The sequence below is a fragment of the Marmota flaviventris genome, chromosome 19, assembly GCF_047511675.1.
Source record: "Marmota flaviventris isolate mMarFla1 chromosome 19, mMarFla1.hap1, whole genome shotgun sequence".
NCBI classification, from domain to species: domain Eukaryota; kingdom Metazoa; phylum Chordata; class Mammalia; order Rodentia; family Sciuridae; genus Marmota; species Marmota flaviventris.
The window spans coordinates 11292338-11313837 of record NC_092516.1 but is presented as its reverse complement, the minus strand read 5'-3'; the positions used below and the strand labels follow the sequence as shown (position 1 = coordinate 11313837).

Below are 21500 nucleotides of genomic sequence, written 5' to 3'. Positions count from 1 at the left end.
CCCGGTGGGTAACGAGCGTCTGGGTCAACGTCTGTTCTGGGTCCCCTTCCGTCTGTCCTGGCCTTGGCCTTGGATTCCCCTCTTTCTTCCAAGCACTGGATCAGCTGCTGCCCAGACCTGTCCCCACTCAGCTCCATGCCCCTGGGCCACACATGGCAAGTAAAAGAAGAGCCAAGAGCACAGTGGACACCCTCCCGATGTGAACTGGGCCCGGACACAGGATGGGAGGAAGCAGGAGATGTGACCACAGCGTGGCACACAAGCTCAAGTCTTTAACAGACAGGCCATCGGCCTCCAAGAACGTGACACTGATGGTGCCTGAGAGATGCATGGGCTACGTGTAGGGCCCTCCAGTGGGGGGCACGGTCCCTGGGAGAGGACAGACGGGGGATGGGACCTGTGCCTATTTGGGGCAGGCCTGACAGCAGAGCTAGGAGGGTGGAAGGGGAGGTGTCCAATACGGTGCTAGATTGTTGAGAAGTCACAACTATACACACCTGGGGACCGATGCCCCTCTCCCAGATGATTTGCACAGTGGGTTAGATACAGCTAAATAGAAGTGGAGATAAACTTTTCTGAGGGAGGACCTTCCTGGTGGTTGGATAATTGGTGAGGCAGACTCCTGGGTTCGGCATGCTCTGGGGAGGGCCATGCGACGGTGAGGGACTCCCTATTGCTACACTCTGTACAGGGCGGCCGGCCCGCCTGCCGCGCCCATGGCCCCTGGCGGCAGTCACAGGCTTGCCTTCAACCCCTTCCGGAAGCCTTGGAGAGCTCTTAGGCCCCGGTGAAATGGGGGCTATGACGACAAGAGGGTGGGAGGGGGGTCCCCGTGGCCCCGGGGCACCCTGTGTGGGGGCTACATGATGTTGCACTGGGTGGCCCCGCAGCAATCCTTGATGAGTGCCAGCCCAGTCTTGGCCACCGTGGGCTTGCTAGGTGGGGGCTCTGCTTTCTTCTCTGCCCGGGAGCCTGCAGCAAAGTAGAAGCACAGAGGGAGAGAGGGAGAGGTGAGGCAAGGGGAGCCCTGAGCACCGGCAGCCCCAGCCCACCCCAAGCCCAGGCCAGGCCTTGCTCAGGTGATATGGAGAGCTGCTGTGCATTATATATGGGCCAGTGTCTGGTCCCACTTCCCTCTGGGCCCGCTGGCTTCCAGCTCTCAGCTTCCAACCACAGCCCTCTCCTAGCCACCATTGTAAATGCCAAGCCTCACCCATGACCTGGCATTCAATCTGAGGGGTCACATCTTTCAAATCTGGAAAATGATCCTATATTTTCAGATACCCACCCCCACGTTGGCTGCTTCCTCTCCTTCTGGATTGCCTACTAGATAGAATCGGACCTTCTCATTCTATCCTCTCTGATTCATGGCCTCTCATATTTTACAACTTTTTCTGTTTATGCTGGGTAATTTCCTCAGGTCTGCTTTCCAGTTTATGAGCTGTACCTTCAACTGTGTCTCTATATTTAGTCCATTGAGTTTTTACTTTGACAATTTTTTTTAAAGGGTAATTTTTTGAAAATCAATCAATTCTTTTTTCATAGCATCCTGCTTTTTAGCTTTGGTTTCATTCCTTATCTCTAATCATTTAAATGTATGTATTGTCTCTTTAAAATAGTTGTTATATCTGGTTCTTGGGAGAGCATTCTCTTTGTTGCATCCACTGATTTTCCTCACAGTGGTAGAGTTTTATTTTATTTTGTGTGTGTATTTGTGTGTGTGTGTGTGTGTGTGTGTGTGTGTTTTGTACTGGAGATTGACCCCAGAGCAGTTAGCCATTGACTCATATCTCACCTTTCTTTATTTTTTCATTTTGAGACCAGATCTTTCTAAGTTACATAGGGCCTCACTAAATTGCTGAGGCTGACTTTGAACTTGTGATCCTCCAGCCTCAGCCTCCCAAACCCCTGGGATTACAGGCGTGCACCACCACACCCAGCTTCACGGTGGTACAATTCATGTTGGGTTTTGATATTTACTGAGAGCTCCTCTTGGTGGGAGTCGTTTTTCTCCAGGGTAGTGCTGTGTGTCAGGGGATGCAGAAGACTCACTGATCAGTTCTGCATTTGCTCTTGCTAGGGCCCCAGAGATTTCACTGGTTTTCAATTTGCTTTTATTTTTCAATCTGGGATTTCAGCACCAGATGAGTATTGTGGGCCCACACTTCACCCCTTGCTTATGGTGTGGGCTGGGTGTTTTGATTTCTTACTGAGACCATTTCTTTGTTCTATCCCTAACCTCACACAGAAGGAAGGTTTTCTTGCTCCTTCTCCATATTGTTGAGTGGAGTTTTTCTATTTTGCCTTTTTTAGAAGAGTCCGTCCCTCGAGGATGCCGGCTTCAGGCAGGGATCACGTACCTTGTGGTCTTAGGAATCAATAGAAGAGAAGACAGATTCCCTCCCTTCCTCTGCCTTTTTTTCTTATGGTGCTTGGAATTGAACCCACTGAGCTCTTTTCATTTTTATTTTTTTGAGACGGGGTCTTGCTAAGTCACCCAGGCTGGCCTCCAACTTGTGATCCTCCTGCCTCAGCTTCCCAAGTAGCTGAGATTATAGGTGTGAGCCACCACAGCCAGGAGGTAACAGATGTTCTCCCAGGAGGTAACAGATGGCAAAGTAAACTGGGTTTGTGTCTCTAAACATGGTGCAGCTTTTGGTTTTTGTATTCCCAACATGATTCCAGCCCTGACCCTGGTAACAGCTCCTGTCTCTGTGGCTGCTGGAGGGGGAGGGCACGTGACACAGACCTGGCCAATCAGGGTACCCCAACCTCTCCATAACAGTCACGGGTCTCAGAGATGGGAACCGAATCTAAGGGAGACCAGAGTCTTCCCCTGAGATTTGTGTATTAAAATACCAGGAGAACAGACCTGGCATCGCCTCGGAGCTGCCAACCCATGGTTCTGGGATTCTGACCCATGGAGAAGGGGTGTGTACTAGGGGGACATGAAGTTAGCATGCCAAGAAGGGCAGAGATGAGAAATGGAAGGAGAGTGGGGGAATGCTGACAGTGTCCTCTCTCTGACACCCTGTTTCTTGTCACTCTTCCTCCAACAAGTCCTCTTTTTTGCTTAGACCAGATCGAGCTGAGCATCGTTTCTTATAACTGAAGGAGGCCCTTGAATTCAGCAGTGGGACGCCTCTGAGAAACACAGAGCCAACAAAGAAAGAGAAGACAGCTCCTCGACAGGAGGAGCCAGCATCACTTTAATTTCCTGGTGGACACTGGTTCCCCCAAATCGAGGGTCCACCTTGCGGCATTTCCCAGACTTATTTCACAAAAACCCTTTTGCTCTAGGTCTTTCGTTAAGGCTCGTATTCTGAGAAGTGCTTCTGGCCCTCCGGAGATCCCAGCCCTGACAGGGGCCAGAGTTCCCGGGGCCTCACCAAACCATGTGACCAGGGAAGGACCACTGCTGGGGTAGAACGTGGGCCTGGGGAATTGGATTGCAAGAAAGCTTTTTTGCTGTGCCCTCTGGTCCCAGATCTCTCTGAAATATCCTTCCCTCTCTCTGGTGGGGGAAGAGGAGGAATGGTGAATGCACTCACTGGCTGGAGATTTGGCTACTTTGTCTAGAGGTTTTAACTTGATTCTCAGGAAATCGGCCATTTCCTTGTCTTCTTCTTGCTCCCTGGGAAGGCAGATGTGCAAAAGAGAGAACAGAGTGAGCGAGGAAACATCTAGGCGCCAAGGGAAGGGGGCGCGAGGTGCTAAACGCGTGGGGCCGGGGTAGGGCTTTGCGGACGGTACCCACGTGTTGTGTGCTCTGTGTGTGGCGCGTGGGGATCGTGCGCGTTGAACTGCTCTGAACCAGAGACGTGTGGACAGTGGGTGAATACAGATGCAGAGCTAGGGGTGAGAGCCCAGAGCAGAGATGGACATGACCGGACCCAGCTACCCGGCTGGGGGTTCAGTGAGCTGGGCAACATCTCTCCTGACCCTGTACCTTTAAGCCACCCCTGTCACCTGTGCTCCCACAGGTGTGTGGCAGGTCTTAGAGAAAGTCACCTCAGCTCATCAAGGTCACCAGGAATAAAGTCGATGGTCCCAGCCCAGCTGAGCAAGGCAAGGCCTATCCTAGGGGCCTTATAGAGAGACCTCAGGGGACACAGAATAAAGAGTTGCCCTCCTCAAAGAGAGAGACTCCAAAGGCTTTGTTTGGAGACAAATTTTTTTTTTTTTTTAATATTTATTTTTCAGTTTTTGGCGGACACAACATCATTGTTTGTATGTGGTGCTGAGGATCGAACCCGGGCCGCACGCATGCCAGGCGAGCGCGCTACCGCTTGAGCCACATCCCCAGCCCAGACAAAAAATTTTTAAGAATCAACATTCTCGGCGTTTTCTATGCCCAAACTCCTCAGGAACCTTCCAGACCCCTGGGCCTGTGGTCGTCCGGGTCAAACTGGCCAGTAGGAATGGGTATAAAAGGGCCTTGGAGCCACTGAGGAGAAGGGACGGAAACAAGGCAATATAGGGGCAGAGTTTCTGTGGATACTGACAGGAGAAGTTTCTAGAAGTTGCCTTGATGAGTTGGGAAACTATGTAGGGAGCTCTGTCATTTGTTATGTGATGCCATCTCCCCGCCCCAGGGCACCTCCCGAAATGACGTTCACCTCAGACACACAGGACTTTGCAAGACGTTGGGGGGCTGGCTTGGAGTTCTATTAAGTGGGAAGCGGGTCCTCAGGCCCGAAGGCTGGGATTCATTTGGGGTCAGTGACTGGGGAGCCTGGTGGAGGCCGTGTGGGTGTTGGGCAAGGCAGGGCCTCTCGGGAGCAGAGCGTGGGTTTTGAGGGGGAGGAGGAGGCTGGGGTCTGGTGGCCGCAGGCCTGAGGATGTGTCCCCACTCACCTTAGCCGCTCCACCTCCGCGTCGTCCACGAGGAAGTCTCTCTTCTGCACGAGTCTGTGGATCTTCTGGATCAGCTCATCCTCTCTCTGTTTCTGCAGCTTGGTTTTTTCTTCTTCTGGGAAGAACAAAGCATCAGTAAAGAAACAGCTGAGGACAACCCCTCGAAGCCCTTGAGTCCGAGGGGCTGGGTCAGGGTCCTGGCTCTGCCAGTTCACTCGCTGTGTGAACCTGAAGAAGCAACGTGGCCTCTTCACGTCTCGGTTTCCTCATCTGTAAAACACACACGGCATCAGGCTCAAAAAGGCGGCAGATATCAGTGTGTGACTTGGAGAGCACTCAGAACATGGTGGTGACCCCGCAAGGGGGATCTGCAGAAGACAGAGGGGGACAAAGCGCTGGCCGGGGTTTGGGTGGGGGGCTGTTCAGGAGGGACCTGCTGTGTGGTGTGGGTGAACCAGTTTCTCAGGGGAAAAAAAAAAAAAAAAAGATTTTCCATGCTGACAACATTAGCCTGTCCCAAAGACCCAGGGCCAGGAGGACAAGGAAAGACGGGCTGAAGGTCAGAACAGAAGGAAGCTCAGAGGCAAAAATCCTAAACCCACTTCCAGCTCTTTCTGCTCAAATCCGTTCAGAATGAAAAAAAAAAAAAAATGCAGGCAGCTTGTCCATCTGCCCACTTAGGGGCACTGACGGCCTTCAGATCTGGAAGCAGAACTGGAGGTGAGAATAGAGTCATCCTTTGGAATCTATGCAGGGTTGGTAACAGTTACCCCCCTGCAGATACCAAAACCCAAGGATGCACAGGTCCTTTGTATGCAATGGCACCCTCTGCACACCCTCCCGTAGACTCTAAGCCGTCTCTAGGTCACTTATGATGCCTGATCCAATGTCAGTGCTATGGAAATAGTTTTGTTACACTATTGTTTAGGAAATAACACCAAGAAAGAAGGTCTGTACAATGTTCAGTACAGAGACAATGTTTCCCCCCCCCTCCCGCCCCCTGCAGTTTTAAAAATCTATGGTTGGTTGAATCCATGGATCTGGAACCCACAGATCCATACGTCTGAATGGTTGGTTTGTCTCATTAACCAAAAGGCCACCAACCAGCTCATGAAGAAGCGCAGTGGAATTTTGAGCAGTCCCCAGTTCCTGATGACCAGGGCATTGCTCTGACCAAGGTGGGGCTTGTGAGTCTGATTCCCCAAATCACTTCTCAGCACCACAACGTCCTCCCTGCTACCTCTAAGCCAGGGCCAGTGGCTTCCCTCTCCCAGAAGTCGTAGCATCTAAAAATGTCTCCAGACCTTGCCAAACATCCATTGGGGAGCAAACCCTCCCCCCAGTTGAGAACCATTTCCAACAACCCTGTGAAGGTGACACTATTTTCACGTCCACTGCCACACCTCAGCATGCCCCGCTCTCAGGACGCAGGGGTGGCAGCGGAGGTGGTGTGAGACTTTGGACCTGGGCTGTTGTCCAATCAGACTTCCTCGACTATCAACACACTGGCAAATTATTTTCTGACTCAAAAAAAGCATGATTTTATTGGCTGTTTACTCTCCACTGAATACTTTATGGTCACTGTGTTGCTAGGAACATTCATTTTTCTTCTCCTAAATGCAGCTACATCCATCTAGCAACCTGTCAGTGGCCCAGGGAATCAGAGAAAGACACCCAGCAAGGAGGATGGAGGGGAAGGGGGTGGGGGGAGGAGGCCTGGGAAAGCAGGAGAGGAGGAGGCTCCAGATTTCTGCACAGAAGTCACAGGAAGAAGCAGTTTGCAGGGGAAATCAGTGGGGCTGGGGTAGGGCCCGGGGCTCTGTGGCTCTTGAGCCCTGGACCTGGTTTGAGTTGTGTTCTCAGCGGGGACATGGGTGGCGTGTCACTCCAGCAGGATGCATTTTCCAGTGGGCCTATGGCATCCAGGTCCCGGGCTGCAGGCTCCCTGGCCTCTGCCCGTGGGATGTCACCACCAATCCTGTCTACACTTTTGATATTTGGCTCATCATGAATTTTCCTTGGCATGCATTTAAAATATTTATCATGCCTGCTGAGTTTGGGGAGCTCCTTTGAAGTATCTTGTTCTCCTTGCCCTCCATCTGGCCCTGGTCACCAGCTGCCCCAGTCACTGTCAACCAAAAAGTGCCATATCCATGCCTGCTCTGGAGGCCACCACAGCCCCCGGTAGCCTTGGTGGACTCCATGGTCACACACTCATGCCTCCTTGGCCTTGGTGGGATCCCATGTGTCCTGCTGAGCTAACAATGGGCCCTGGGAGGACACAGTCACCCAAATGCATCTCCAAGGAGGTGGAAATTGGAACCCAGAAGCCCCGAGAGTCGGGTGGTTACATAGGGAGGTCAGGAAAGGGAGGTGGAGGGGCCTTGCCTGGCTCGGGTGCTACAGGGGGAAAACAGGATTTGTACCCAAAATTGAATTTTGTACCCAAAATGGGAGTTGGTGGCCAAGAACGTTCCACTGGCTTCCAGGTTTCAGGCCCTTGTGAGGCTGGAGTTAGTAGAATATGCCCCCACCCCCATGGATAAGTTCATGTCTACTCTAATGGGAAATAGGTCCTCTCAAATATTCATATCCACCCTATGCAGAAATAGCCTATTTCCAAAGTAATTTGAAAATCACTTGGCAGATGGGATTAGTGAAGCTAAAATTAAGTTATACTCATTAGAGTGGACTCTCTGTCGTCTAGTGACCAGTGTCCTCGGGAAGAGCAGACATCAGAGGCAGGCTGGGATGATGCAGCTGTGAGCCAAGGACTGAGAGGGACCATCAGATGGTGGAAGAGACGGAGACTCTCCTCTAAAGCCTCTGGAGACAGCACGGCCCGTCGGCACCTGGATATCAGACTTCTGGCCTCCAGAAGTCTAAGAAAATTCACCTCTGGTTGTTGTAAGTCACCAGAGTAGTGGGGATTTGTTCTGGGAACCACACAAAATAAATTCAGCATGTGAGGGCTCCAGGAGACGTCCTCGTCCTCGTAGTGACTGAGGGCTTTGTGTTCACATAACCCCGGATGGGTCTCTGCACCTTTCCACCAAATTCCACCTGGAAGAGCTAGAAGAGTGCCACCAGCCTGGTGGCTGTCACCCCTGGCTGGTCATCACGATCATGTGGAAGGTACCCCCACTACCCCCTAGTCCTTGGGGTTGAACCCAGGGGTGCTCTGCCACTGAGCCACATCCCCAGCCCTTTTCATTTTATTTCAAGACGGGGTCTCACGAGGTTACTCAGGCTGGCTTAGAAACTTGTGACCCTCCTGCCTCAGCCTCCCCAGCCACCAGGATTACTGGCATGTGCCCCCTTGCCTGACTAGAAAGCTTTTCAAAATTACCAGGTCCCGCACCTGACCAAATGAATCAGAATTTCTAGTGGTGACCGGACTATAGTATTTTTTTCCCCATTTATTTATGGTTTAATTTTAATGCTTAACTGGTCTTGGTGATTTTTATTGGGATATAATTCACACACCATGGAGTTGGCCCCTTTCAATTAGGACAGTGGGCTCAGTGGTTTATCACCAGAGCCCCACACATGCTAGGCAAGTGCTCTACCCCTGAGCCACAACCCCATCCCATAACCACTATCTTCTACTTGTTCCCAAGCAGAATGATGATGATAGTAATTGCTAATATTTATTGGACGGTTTGGGCCACATGTCAAGCTAAGCGTTTGGTCTGCAACGTACCTTTGTCACGGTGACATTTACAGTTAGTGAATCAGGTACTGTTACTGTTGTTATATTCTATTTTCAGAGAGACACTGAGTCTCAGAGAGGTGACTTTCCCAGGGTCCAAACGTGGCCAGGCCTGGCCGACTTGAACTTGTACTTGGACCCCGTGTTCAGGGTGCTTCACTGCAAGAGTGAAGCCAAGGCTCGGAGGAGAGATGAACTCGTCTCCCAGACCTCGGGGTGCAGACGGAGCCGCCTGGGGGGGCCCCCAAGCAGCTGCTAGCAGGGAGTGAGGCCGCGCGTGGTTACCTGGGATGGCGACCAAGTTCTGCAGCTCCTGCTTGAGGTCCATGATGTCCTTGCAGAGCTGAATGTCATCCATCCTGGGGAAACAAGGCCACATCAACAGAACATGCCCCCAGCATCACCCCGCTTGAGCAAAGAGGGCCTGTGGGAGGGGGCCCTCCCGCACAGCCCGTGGGTGCTTGGTGGTCACTTTGGGTGTCGACTTGACTGGGTTGAGGATGCCTCAGGGGCTGGTGAAGCAGTTTCTGGATGAGTCCAGGAGGGCTCTCCAGAGGAGCCTGGCCTGTCCGTCCCTGGACTGTGTGGGAGGAACCAGCCTCAGTGTGGCTGGGAGCCCGGATGGAGAAGGCAAGGAGAAGGTCCTGGGGGGGGGGTGTTCTCCCTGCTTTTCTGTCGCCCTCCCTCCTCTTGGTTCTGTCTCTCTGGAGAACCCAGACTGATACACACGGCCATGGTAGAAGGTGGCCCTCACGAGGAGCCTTCCAACCACTGCCCGTTATCCCACCGCTCAGCAACGATCTGTCCCTGTGAATGACGCCGGGATCCTGTGCTTTTGGTCTCCTTGTGCCTGTTGTGCTGTTGGGCAGGAGCTCCTCTGTTGCAGGCTCAGGTGGTTTTATACTTTTATTTTTTTTTTCTGTTGATTTACGTTCAGCAATTCTAAGCAGGCCAGGTGTGGTGGTGCAGGCCTGTAATCCCAGCAACTCGGGAGGCTGAGGCAGGAGGATCACAAGTTCAAGGCCAGTGAGAGCAACTTATCAAGAAACCTATCTCAAAATAATAATAATAATAATAATAATAATGGGCTGGGGGTATAGCTCAGTGATAAAGGGCCCCTAGATTCAATCCCTCATACCAAAGGGGAAAAAAAAAACTTGAGCATTACAAAAATTCACAGCACAGAGAAAATCTCGCTAATCCTTTAGCGAAAGTATTGCTAACAGTTTGATGTATATCTCTTGTGATTTTTTTTTCTCTTTTTTTTTGGCGGGGGTGGGGGCAGACCATGGATTGAACTCAGGGGCACTCTACCACTGAGCCACATCCGGGTCTCCCTGAGTTGCTTAGCGCCTCGCTTTTGCTGAGGCTGGCTTTGAACCCGCGATCCTCCTACCTCAGCCTCCCAAGCCACTGCAATTACAGGCATGCGCCACTGCACCCAGCTCTCCTAATTTTTAAAATGCTTATGCTGCCATATGTGACACCATTATTATTATACAAAAATATTTTGGCAATCTGCTTTTTTGGCTTTTTCTTTCTTTCTTTCTTTTTTACTTAATAATATATCTGGGCATTTTCCCCTGTCAGTTCATGCAAATATATTCATTTTTAATGAATGCAGTATATTCTATTATGTTGATATACAGTGATTTATTTAACTAGTTTTGTATGCATAGACTTCTGGGTATTTATCTGATACATCTCAATGATAAACTCTCAGAAATGCAATTGCTTAGTCAAGTGACATGAACACTTATATTTTAATAGAATATTCCAAATTGTGCCCCAGGGACATTGTACATATTCCCACCGAAGGTGTGTTGGGGAAGGGTGCTTACTCCTATAATCTCAGTAATTGGGTTACAGTCACAGTTTTTCCTTATGCATGATAGTTTGTTGTGTATGCTATAAAAGTCAGCTTGTCTTACTATAAATAATATTGTAATGGCTGCCTGGAACTTCACCATGTCGATTCACAAGGGCTGTGTTCACTACATCCATATCTGATTACAGGGTGGGTTTTCAGGTGGCTTGTGCTATTTCAGGATAAATGTTAGTTAGTGTGAAGATTTTTCTTCTCATTGGCTTATTTGGGGAGGGGATGCTTAGAGTCTCAGAAGTGGAACCATTAAGTACAAATGGCCTGATTAGGTCTGTGGCAGTTGAGATCTATTTTCTAACCGCTTCCCTAAGGGTGTATATGTGGACATCCCCTCTGCACATCTTTAATGAGCATCTTCTGGCATTGTCCTGGGCTTGGGGATACATCAGCAAGCACAAACAAGACCCTCATAAAGCTGCCCCTTAGGCAGCTGAGATAGAAGGGACACCCAGATAGTCAATCCCTCAGTCTCCATAGGGGATTCCCTCTAGGGTCCCCGAAATCCGGGATGCTCAAATCCTGTACATAAAATGGCTTAGTATTTGTCTAGACCCTTCACACATTCTCTTCTAGACTTTAAATCATCTCTTGATTACTTTTAATACCTAACGCAACAAATGCTATGCACCCAGTTAGAGATGGACACAATGTTTTTATTTGACTTTATGTGGTGCTGAGGATCGAACCCAGGGCCTCACGCATGCTCGGCGAGTGCTCTACCACTGAGCCACAGCCCCAGCCCGAGAGGGATTGTTAAGACTGTTATTTTAGTGATGTGGAAACAGGTCAAGAGTCTCAGCAGGTCCCTCCTGTTAGTGGGAACGGGGCCAGGATTAGAGATGGACTTCAGAGTCCAGCCTGAGTTGGCTGATCTGTCTGCAGCGTCTTCAAAAGAGCTCCACCTGCTGGCTCCTTTCCATAGTGCAGTCCACCGCCAGCATCCAGGGCCCTGCCCTTTGAGGGTCAGGAAGTGCCCATGGTCTTCCAATCCGTCTTTCAGGACCAGAGCCAGGGTGTCCTGCTGCAGCTCACATCTCGGCTGCCATCGGCACCCCAGACATTATTCCAGCCCCGCCCCAGAATGTCTCACAGGTGGCAGGCACCCCAGGTGAGTGAGCTTGGGCTTGCCAGAGGCACGGGCTGTTCCTGCTGGTGATCATTCACCTGGAGGGATTCCGAATCCTTCTCCACACCCACATAGGGATCAGGCTGCTGGGTGGTTCTCAGCGAGGGCGATTTTGGTCCCCGAGGACAAATGTCATGTCTGAAGACGTTTTTGGTTATTCCAACTGGGTGTGTGCGTGGGTGGGGGCTGCTCCTGGCATCCAGTGGGAAGAGTCCAAAGATGGCGCTAAACACCCTACAGTGCCCAGGACAACCCCTGGTCGACAATGATCCCTTTCAATATGTCAATCATGCTGAACTTGAGAACCCTTGGGTTACAACCCAGAATTGACAGAGATAGCTTTATCAAAAATTCTTGAAACATGAGAGGGGAGAAGATGGAGAGAGAGAGAGAGAGAGAGAGAGAGAATCTCCAACAACCAAATGAGTTCAGGGAGGGAAGGAGTGTGACCTGTGAGCTGTCCATTCTTCTTTATGGCCTTTCATGCTGGGACAATGGTGGAAAATTGGCCATTTGACCAGCTTTGGAGATGTGGCAGGCCCTGTCGGAATAGAAGTGCTGCTGATTTACAAAATTTCTTTGAAAGTGACCCGGTCTGCAGCTAGAGTTAGTTGTAGTCTAATGGAAGCCCCCAGGGACGGCGATGGGAAGGCCAAAGCAGACTGTCAGAGGAAAGGGTTGACTTTTTAAAATAGTCAACTTATTTGGCTCCTTTTCTGTAAGCCGCAGAGGCTGCAGACTTCTCTGGAGGGTAAGAAGCAGAGAACGTAACGTTGACTTTGGAGATGGTTATGTTTGGATGTGAGGTGTCCCCCAGAGCTCCTGTGTGAGACAATGCAAGGAGGTTCAGGGGTGAAATGGCGGGGATGAGAGCCTTGACCTAATCAGTGGATCAGTCCCCTGATAGGGATTAACTGGGTGGTGACTCTAGGCAGGGGGTGTGTGGCTGGAGGAGGTGGGTCCCTGGAGCTGTGCCTTGGGGTATGTATTTTGTCCGTGTTGAGCAGTGCTCTCTGTTTCCCGAGGGTCCCGTCCTGAGCCTTTCCTCCAATACTCCTCGACCATGATGTTCTGCCTCACCCAGAGCCCAAAGAATGGAGTCAGCCATCTATGGACTACGACCTCTGAAAACATGAGCCCCCAAATCAACTTTTCCTCCTCTAATTGTTCTTGTCAGTTCTTTTGGTCACAGCAGGAGAAGAAAAAAATAAGATGGATCACTGATCTGGGATTTGGAGCTCAGGTCCAAGTCCAAACGCTCCGTGATTCTGGGAAAGTCTCTGGACCTCTGTTTCTTCATGAGTAAAGTGAGGGGTTTCGGTGATCCCTAGAGCCCTGTTCTTCCAGTACAGAGAGGACTTGCTTTGCATCCCCCCGGATCTGAGGGTAGGTCTCAGTTCCACCATTGACTGTGAACGATCTCAGCGTCAGAGCCGTCACAGGTGAAAAGGAAAAACACCTTCACCTGGGGTCCTGTGAGCATTGACCGGGAAGCCGGGATTGGCCCACGTGGAGCGGGTGTGTAGGAGAGGCCACTTCCGTCCACCCCTCTGCCCTGGGTGGGAGGGAGCAGCTAGGCTGAGTCACTCCTGTCGCCCGGCGGCAGAGGACGTGGCTCACCTTCACCCAGGGCCAGATAATGAACGTGTTCCTTGGCTCCACTGGGTTCCTGAGCTTAAGTGCGGTCCCCAGGGCAGCCTAAGTGTCGAGAAGTCCCCAGGGAGCCCCGGAGCTGGGCTATCTCTCAACATCACACTGGAGACCGAGGGACCAGAGAGGTGGCTGCCAGTGGGCTCAGGGGACACACCTAAGAAAGAAAAGCCCTGGGGATGCGTCTTGGAAGGCCACGCTACCAGTCGCCTCTCAGTGGCTCATTGAATAACCAGAGTGTCAACCTCCATCCATAGGGTCCCTCAGCTGTCATCAGACCCTCATTCTTGGATGTGAAGCTCAGTCCCCAAAAGTATGTCACCTCCCTCCAGCACAGTGTACTCTTCTCCTCCAAGAGTGTTCTAGACTGTCTTAGTTTTTCCATCCTTTCTCTTTCAGTAGTGCTGATGGTGGGACCCTGGGCCTTGTGCCAGGCAAGTGGCAGCTCAGCGGAGGCCTGACCATCCAAGGAGGACTGAGTCCCTCCACTTCCAGCCTCTGCGTACCCTATTTTGTGGAATGAAACGCTGTGCCCTTCCAGGATCAATAGTAAAGCCACTGAGAGTTTTTAACAAAATGGCAATGCTGTCCTTTCGCCGTTGAACAGTCATGTCCACTCATTCGTGGGTGACGTGGCTGTTGTCACACTACAATGGCAGAGGTGAGTCACCGTGACAGGGACTCAACGGCCTTCCAGGCCTGAGATACTGACAAGCTGGCCCCTTATCGAGAAATGCTTCTGGCCCCTGACCTTCAGAAAGAGCTATGGAAAGTACTGAGGGCCAAATTGCAAAGCTGAAGAAATAAATAACCTTCACCTCACACGAGTGAAGAACCCCGTGTCCAGAGAGGGGACTACTGTCCATGGATCCACAGACTCTTCCAGAAAACAGCCCTTGAGGGCCCACTGAGGGCCAGGCTTCCAGACTCAATTTTCACTTCCTGGAGACACTGAGAATCAGGTCAGCGACCAAGACCCCGTGGAGTGGCGGCAGGGCTCTCACACACCCCACTGTCCTGATCGACGGCCCAGGGACCATTTTCTTCTCCAGGTAGCAGCAGGGAATTGGGCTGTGCCCGGCGCACATAAGGTCGGCCAACAGACCTCCTGCAGGTGCCCGCCAATGCGATCCGGAGGGTTCTGCCACTCATCCGACCTTCTACCCGCCCTTCCCTCCACTGATGTGTGGAGGAGATATTGAGTTTGGGTAATTTCTTTTTCTTTTTTTAAATTTTCTACTATCCCCCTCCCCCACCCAGACTCTTCCCAAGATCCTGCCTAGGCTGAGACACTTAAGTCCTCCCCTTCAAACCACAGGTAGAATAGACTAGCCCGGTGTCCCCAGCCCCAGCCCTAAGGCCGTTGGCTTAGCTGGTTCAGAAGTAATCAGAGATGGGAAGGAAGAGTAAGAAGTGAGGGAGGAAGGAAGGAAGAAGAAATAAGAGGCAAGAAGAGGGAATGACATACATGTCTTAAAAGAACTGGTTGCAGATGTAGTTTTCCAACTCCAGGAAGAATTTCACCGACACAAGAGCTGCCGCTGGCAGCCTGCAGGGGGCGCCCGAGAACACACAGCTGATGTACAATGGGTCCCGTGAGCCACCAAGGGGACAGGGGTGCCAGATTTAGCAAATGGAAATACAGAGCTCACAGCTGGGTGTGGTGGCACAGGCCTGTAATCCCAGCTACTCAGGAGTCCGAGGCAGGAGGATGGCCAGTTTGAGGCCAGCCTGGGCAACACAGCAAGACCCTGTCTCAAAATAAATTTTAAAATAGGGGCTGAGGGGTGTCACTCAGCGGGAGAGAACCCCTGGATTCACTCCCCAGTACCACAAAAAAATAAAAGTGAATTTTCAAAAATGCAGAGCTTAGGGGCTGGGGTTGTGGCTCAGTGGTAGAGCGCTCACCCAGCACGTGTGGGGCCCTGGGTTCGATCCTCAGCTCCACATAAAAAATAAATAAATAAATAAAATAAAGATATTGTGTTAAAAAAAAGCAGAGCTTACAATTACATTTGCAATTTCAGACACACAATAAATTTTAGTATAAGTCTGTCTCAACAGGGAACATACTTGTACTCAAGAGAGTGTTCACTGCTTATCTGAAATTCATATGGATTCAGATTAAGCTGGATCTCCTGTTTTATCTGGTCATCCTTCAAGAGGACCGCTAGGCCTTTAAACTCATGTTGAAATGTAATTTTAATAGGAGTTCAATTTCGTTGTAACAGTACTGAGGAGTGGGACCTTGGGAGGCCATGGGTCATGGTTAAGGCTAAAGGCCCTTGTGTAGCGATGGCTCCTGACACCAGGGTGGGTTCTGCTGGTGGGTGCCCTCCGCCTCGTACATGTGTTCTCGCCCTCTGCCCCCTGCCACGCTGTGCTGAGCCCTCCCAGCTCTGTGTCCTGGGACTTTCCGGGCTCCAGCACTGTGGGAGATACATAGCTTTGTGAATTACCCAGTCTGTGGTCTCCTGTTGTGGCTGAAGAAAATGGGTTAGGACAAGGAGGGAGGTCACTGTTTCAGTATCAGCCTCATTTTCTAAGCAGTCCCTGGCCCAGGGGCTGCTCCCTCGGAGGGGGAGGAAGTCTCCAAAAGGCCCGATGGTTGGAATAATAGCAGAATATCCTAGCCTCGGTTCTCCCCACTCCGGCTGAAGAGCTCTCTGTGGTCGAATTTCCACTTATGTGAGAGTTTGAAAAGACAGCAAGCAAGACTCCAAGGGGAACCTGACAGTGATGTCCAATGGACGGACAGTTGACATTAAGGACAATAGGACAGATCCATGCTAAGGACTCAGCAACACTGAGACCCTCTAGTCTGTCGACTCTGTTTAGGGTTTTATCCTAAGGAGATAATTATGGGCACATAAAGATTGAACGATGATTATGTCTAGTACAAGTATCGCCTTGTTGACAATAACAGAAAATTGGGAACAACCTAATGTCCAATGATGGGGCTGCCAAAACCAATTATGGTACATGTGCACGAGGGAGTTCCACAAGCATTAAGCATGAGGCTTGGAAGAGATGTTATCCCTGTGAGAGAATGAACCATTAAAAAAAAAAACTGGTTAGGAAATGTTATGTTCTGATTTCACAAAGTGCATATGCATTGAAAAAAGAAAAGAATCCATGCTTTGATACATGCTTTGATAGCCGGGCGCCGTAGCGCATGCCTGTAATCCCAGCGGCTTGGGAGGCTGAGGCAGGAGGATCCCGAGTTCAAAGCCAGCCTCAGCAAAAGTGAGGCACTAAGCAACTCAGTGAGACCCTGTCTCTAAATAAAATACAAAATAGGGCTCAGTGGTCAAGTGCCCCTGAGTTCAACCCCAGGAACCCCCCAAAATGATTTGTTAATTTTGAAGGAATGGTTATTTAATTTGCTTCTCTGTATCTTTGATCTTCATTTTGGCCATAAGCATATTTAATTTTTTTCTTGGTTTGCTTTTTGTTTTGGGGGGTGCTAGGGATTGAACACAGGGCCTTATATGTGCTAAGCACACGCTGTACCACGGAACTACCTTCCCAGCTCCTGATTTTTTTAAAGGTCCGTGTTGGGTTTTGTTGTTGTTTTTTTAAACTGCCCAGCCGCTGCGAGAAATGGAAACTCCAGTGGTCCATTTTCAGATTACAGTATTTAGCCTCAAATGTGAAATGACTGAGGAATATAAGAACATCGGCCAGAGAGGACATAGAACAAGTGGTTGCCAGCAGTGAACACCAGCGTGTGACAGATTCACAGCCCCGGGACACACAGGAGGTGAGGGCAAGGACCAGCCTGGCCAACAAAGATAGAATTCCTCTGTGCTCACCTGCGCTCCGTCCCTCCACCAGACAACCCAGGGAGGGGGGTCACTAAAGGCATGTTTCTCTAAGGCATCCAATAGGTGACCGTGAAACCTAAGCAACGCACCCCGTGGTGCTCAGCCAGGGGGGAACCCGGGAGGGACCCGGGATAAACTGCTGACGGCTCCCCAGACCCGGGACCTTGCAACGCTGCTTTCTCGGTGCTCTTTGCCTCCAGTCCTTTCTCTGGATCTGGACAGTGTGTTTCTCAGCCACTCCTTTCCTCCCAGACTAACACGGTCAGCCGTGGGTCACCTCAGCAGAGCCCCTCTGTGCCCGGGCCTGCAGCTCATTCCAGGGGGAATCCCACTCTGCGTCCTTCAGTCTGTCCAGCTCCTCCTCCCGCCCGGGCCACGTGGTCCAGGACCCGTTCCCCCCCCAAGCCGCCCCGGCATCTCCTGGACCTTCTGGAAGCTCCGGGGCTGGACCAGGTCCTCTTCCTTCCTGCTGCCACAGCCCCCTCTCACCCCCTGGCCCCAGTGATACCACCTTAGTGCTTGTGTTCCCCCCGAACTAGACTGTGCCCCTGAGGGGACCTCCTCCCCTCCTCGGTGACTCTAGCACATCACCTTGTTCCTGGCACACTGAGAAGCTCCGTGACAGAGGACAGAGCCACACTGGCAGGAGGGCACGGGGACGTACGCACCGTCCTGGATTTCATTGGAACGAGGCCTAGAGATTGCAAGCGCAGGTGGAAAATTTTTGAGCCCCATGATAGAGACTCCATGAGGGAACAGCATCTATCAAAGGCGGTGACTCACCCCTGGAGGAATCCAATAATTCGAGCGGTGCTGCTCCGCGCTCTGCTGTCAATACCGCTGCTATTCTGAGCTCTCTTGCACTTGCAGGGGGGCCCCCACACCCCACCCTACGTCTTCCATTTGCCATCACCTGCCAAGACTCCCCGCCGATGCCCTCTCTCCTCTCTTCCCTCCCCTCTCCCAAGTCCACCCCTCCTCATGCTGATACCCATAAAAACTAATATTCAGTTGACAACTTCCTGTCCATTTGGAACCGGTCCCTGCAATATCTCACAGAATCCTCACAGCCTGTGGGGCGAGTGTTCTCATTCTCAGAGTCTCAGAGAGGTAGAGTAAATCACCCCAGATCACACAGCAGGCAAGATCTGAATGAAGAGAATCTGACTCCAGAGGCGCTACAGCTTCCAGTCTCACGGTCTGTCTACATGTGCCACCAAGCTATACCTGCTGTCACCCTCTGCTCCAGGAACCCTTTACTTTGTCCCATCCTGGCAGTTAGGAGCCTTTAAAAAATGCTCTCAACTTGGGGCAGTTCCAAGGGAGGGCTTTGTTGGGGTGGGGGATGACTTTAGCTCAACCCAGAATTTCCATCAAAACCACCTCCGCATTTACAGTCTCTTGGTGAGAGAGGCAATGGATATTTCCCCAGTTTTGTGTGAAGCACACGTACGAGACTTGGTGGAGAACCGTGCTATTTTTACTGATTCGTATCACAGCAGTCTCAGTTAACACTGTGGACTGCTACTCAAAAAGCAGCTTTAAGATAAGTCCCCCGATCCCTCCTGGAGCCCACGTTGCTGAAGCCAACCCCCTCCCACATAGGGATTCTAAAACTGTCACTCCTTTCAACCGAGAATCCAAGGAATGAAGAAGGAGAAAATCTTAGCAACATAATCAGCCGTCCCAGAAGACCCCCCCACACCCCGGCGGCCTTTGGGCACAGAGATCACCCTCTCAGCTGAGCTCTGCCCCTGCCAGAGCACAGAGTATCCTTCTCTGAGTCCCTCACCCACAATTTCCATTAGATTGACTGCACAAGCAGCATCGGATCAGCTTTTGATGATAATTAATGTTTAAACCAACGTCATGTTTATTCAGCACTAGAGTTTTTGCAGAGAAGCGGGATTCCCAGGGCTTAGTGAACCACAGGGGGCAGCCAGTGTCCTCTGCCAGGTCTTCCAACAAAGAAGGGCAGCCCAGGGCGAGAGTCAGCTAGGTGACAGCCGGCTGGGAGTGGCTGGGAGGTGGAGGCTTGGCGGTGTCCTCTGCCAATTTCCATGGTATAACTACTCGCCACGGCTGCAGATTCTAAGCTACCCACAGCTTAACTACGAGTTCACAAGATTCCTGAAAACTGAACATCGCCGGCTGATCTCAACCAGAGGACAAACCTGGGGATGTCTCTCTCCAACCCACTTTGATCTTTATTCAACATTAATTCAGAAGAGAATCGGAGCACTCTGTGGGGACCCTGATGATTTCGGTTACCATTTATCCAGAATTCTCTGTGTGCGCTCTGGTTTAAAGATGAGAAGTGCTTTTTACACATGATCTCCATCCTTAGAACCATCCATCGAGATAGGTGTGATCATCTCTCTTACAGATGAAGAGCTTGCAGCTCAGAGGGGTTAAGTAGCTCGTGCAGAACCACACAGCTAGTTAAATGGCGGAACGGGATGCTAACCTGAAGTGTCTGACTCGGAAGCTGGCATTAAGGCCGCGAGAAATCTCTGTTGTTCCAAGCAATCTGGCCTAGGAAACTTCAGCATAGTCCCATGTCCCCCTACCCCTCCACCCCAAAATCCTGCAGATGGCAGAACTCATTTCACTTAGAAGGCTCTTTAGAGACCACCTATGGTTCTTCACTCGTGGTCTTTGCCGGGTGGTGGGGGCCTCCCCATTCTTAATGGCCAAAGTTGGGATTTCCATTGCTCACCATCCAGACCCTACTTTTGGGGAAATGGTTCATTGCACCAATTGTTGTTAGAAAAGCCCCCTTTCCCCAGGCTCCGCCCAACCAGAAACTCGTGGCCAACATGTTGACCACTGGACAAAGGACACAGAGATCAAAGGACAGTGGGGTTAGATGGGTGGCGTCCAACAGCGGTGGCAGTGGCCTCCTGCCCAGACGAGTCCTAAAGTTGGTCTTGGAGGGCCTCTCTCTCCTACCCATGTTCCAAGCCTTTCTCTGTAGATGCCTTTCGTCTCCTCGGGCCCCCACCACACTAAGAATCAGACTGACCCATACTGTCGGGTAGTGTCGGTTCCCATGGAGGGCAGCCAAGACCCCTGCCTGACACACACTCACTCTCCCCCAGATGCTCCTGTCAATCAGCCCACAGCCTCACACGGGAAGCCTGCTGGGGACAGCTGTCTCTGTTTCACATCCCCTTCTAGGGATCGGCACCTCGATAGTGTGTCCCTTATCAGTTCTGGTCAAAAGACACCAGTAGGAGTGGGGGGGGGGTTAGGATGGACTTGTGAGATTGGGCCTGGGTCAGGTGCTCGGCGGGGACAGTTCCGAGGAAGTGGGCATTCGCTCTGTGCTGGACGTTGTCAAGAAGTGGGGGTTGACACCTGGGGGGGGACAATCATTCTTCCCTCCAAACGAGACCAAGAGAGTGAGGCTGACACTGGTGGGTAAAGAAGTCGCTGTCACTCATGGGGGACAGGATGCGAGCACTGCTATGATTTGAATGAAGTTCATCCCCCCAAAGCCCAGGTGCTGAAGCTTAGTCACCAATGGTGAAAGTGTTGAATGGTGGTGGGACCCTCCCGAGGTGGGGCCTATGAGCCCAGCCCTCCCCAGGCTCCTCCTTTCTTGCCACTTGACCTCCCTCTTTTTGTGATGCCATCCGCCATGTTGTGACGCAGCCCAGGGCCCTCTCCACCATGGCACTGTTTTGCGCCCAACACATCTCTTTTCTTATATATTATTGAGCATCCAGTATTTTGTTATAAGCCTCACGAAACGACCGAGACGGGGGTGCCTTGGGGTGTGGCCAGTGCTCTAGTCTCTATCTGCTTCCCAGCATGCTTATGCAATCGTCATATTTTTGCCTTAATCTCATTTTTTTTTTGTTGTTGTTGTTGTTCCAGAATGGCCTTCTCTGATGTTGGCAATCTGCACAGTGATTGTGTCCAACAAAGGATGCCAGGGCCAAGCCCCAAGGACCACGCCAGCACCTGGCTGCCGGGGCAGCTTCTCCTTCTTGCAGGATAAGTAATGATTTTTCTACTTCCTGCCTCCCCATAAATCATCCTGAAACCATCCACTATAGAGACCAGTCTGCTGTCTTCCCTGCAGTACCCGACGTGATGTCCTGCACACCAAGGTGCCCTGTGGGCGCTCAGTGGACTGGGATTATGGGTACAGAGAGCTCCCTGAGACCTGGCGTTATTACAATCAGGCCTCCGTATTCTGTATTTTCACATTCTAAAAATGTGACTCATAGAAAATTTATTGAACTCATTAACGAGGGAACCAGTAAGATGGGAAAGCTCCTTCCAAGAGCATTTAAGGATTTGTAGGCAGATTTTTAAAGAATCTTAGAATATGATTACCAGGCTATGTGCAAAGCTGCTTAACACCCCTCAAGGAGAAAAAAAAATCCTATTCCTTTAAGGTGATCTTTTCCACAGGACAGAAGTTTACAAGTG

General features: G+C 51.1%; 1 protein-coding gene across 1 annotated transcript in view; it reads right to left on the bottom strand.

Moving 5' to 3' along the window:
• Positions 1 to 859: 859 nt before the first annotated feature.
• Positions 860 to 21500, bottom strand: part of Bmerb1 (bMERB domain containing 1) — an 89129-nt gene continuing 68488 nt past the window's right edge. Inside the window, exons 3-6 of the mRNA XM_027940970.2 lie at positions 8855 to 8928; positions 4858 to 4972; positions 3552 to 3634; positions 860 to 972 (exon numbers count right to left, since the gene is read on the bottom strand). Coding sequence (XP_027796771.1) covers positions 860 to 972; positions 3552 to 3634; positions 4858 to 4972; positions 8855 to 8928 — 385 coding nt within the window. The remainder of the gene's footprint in view (positions 973 to 3551; positions 3635 to 4857; positions 4973 to 8854; positions 8929 to 21500) is intronic.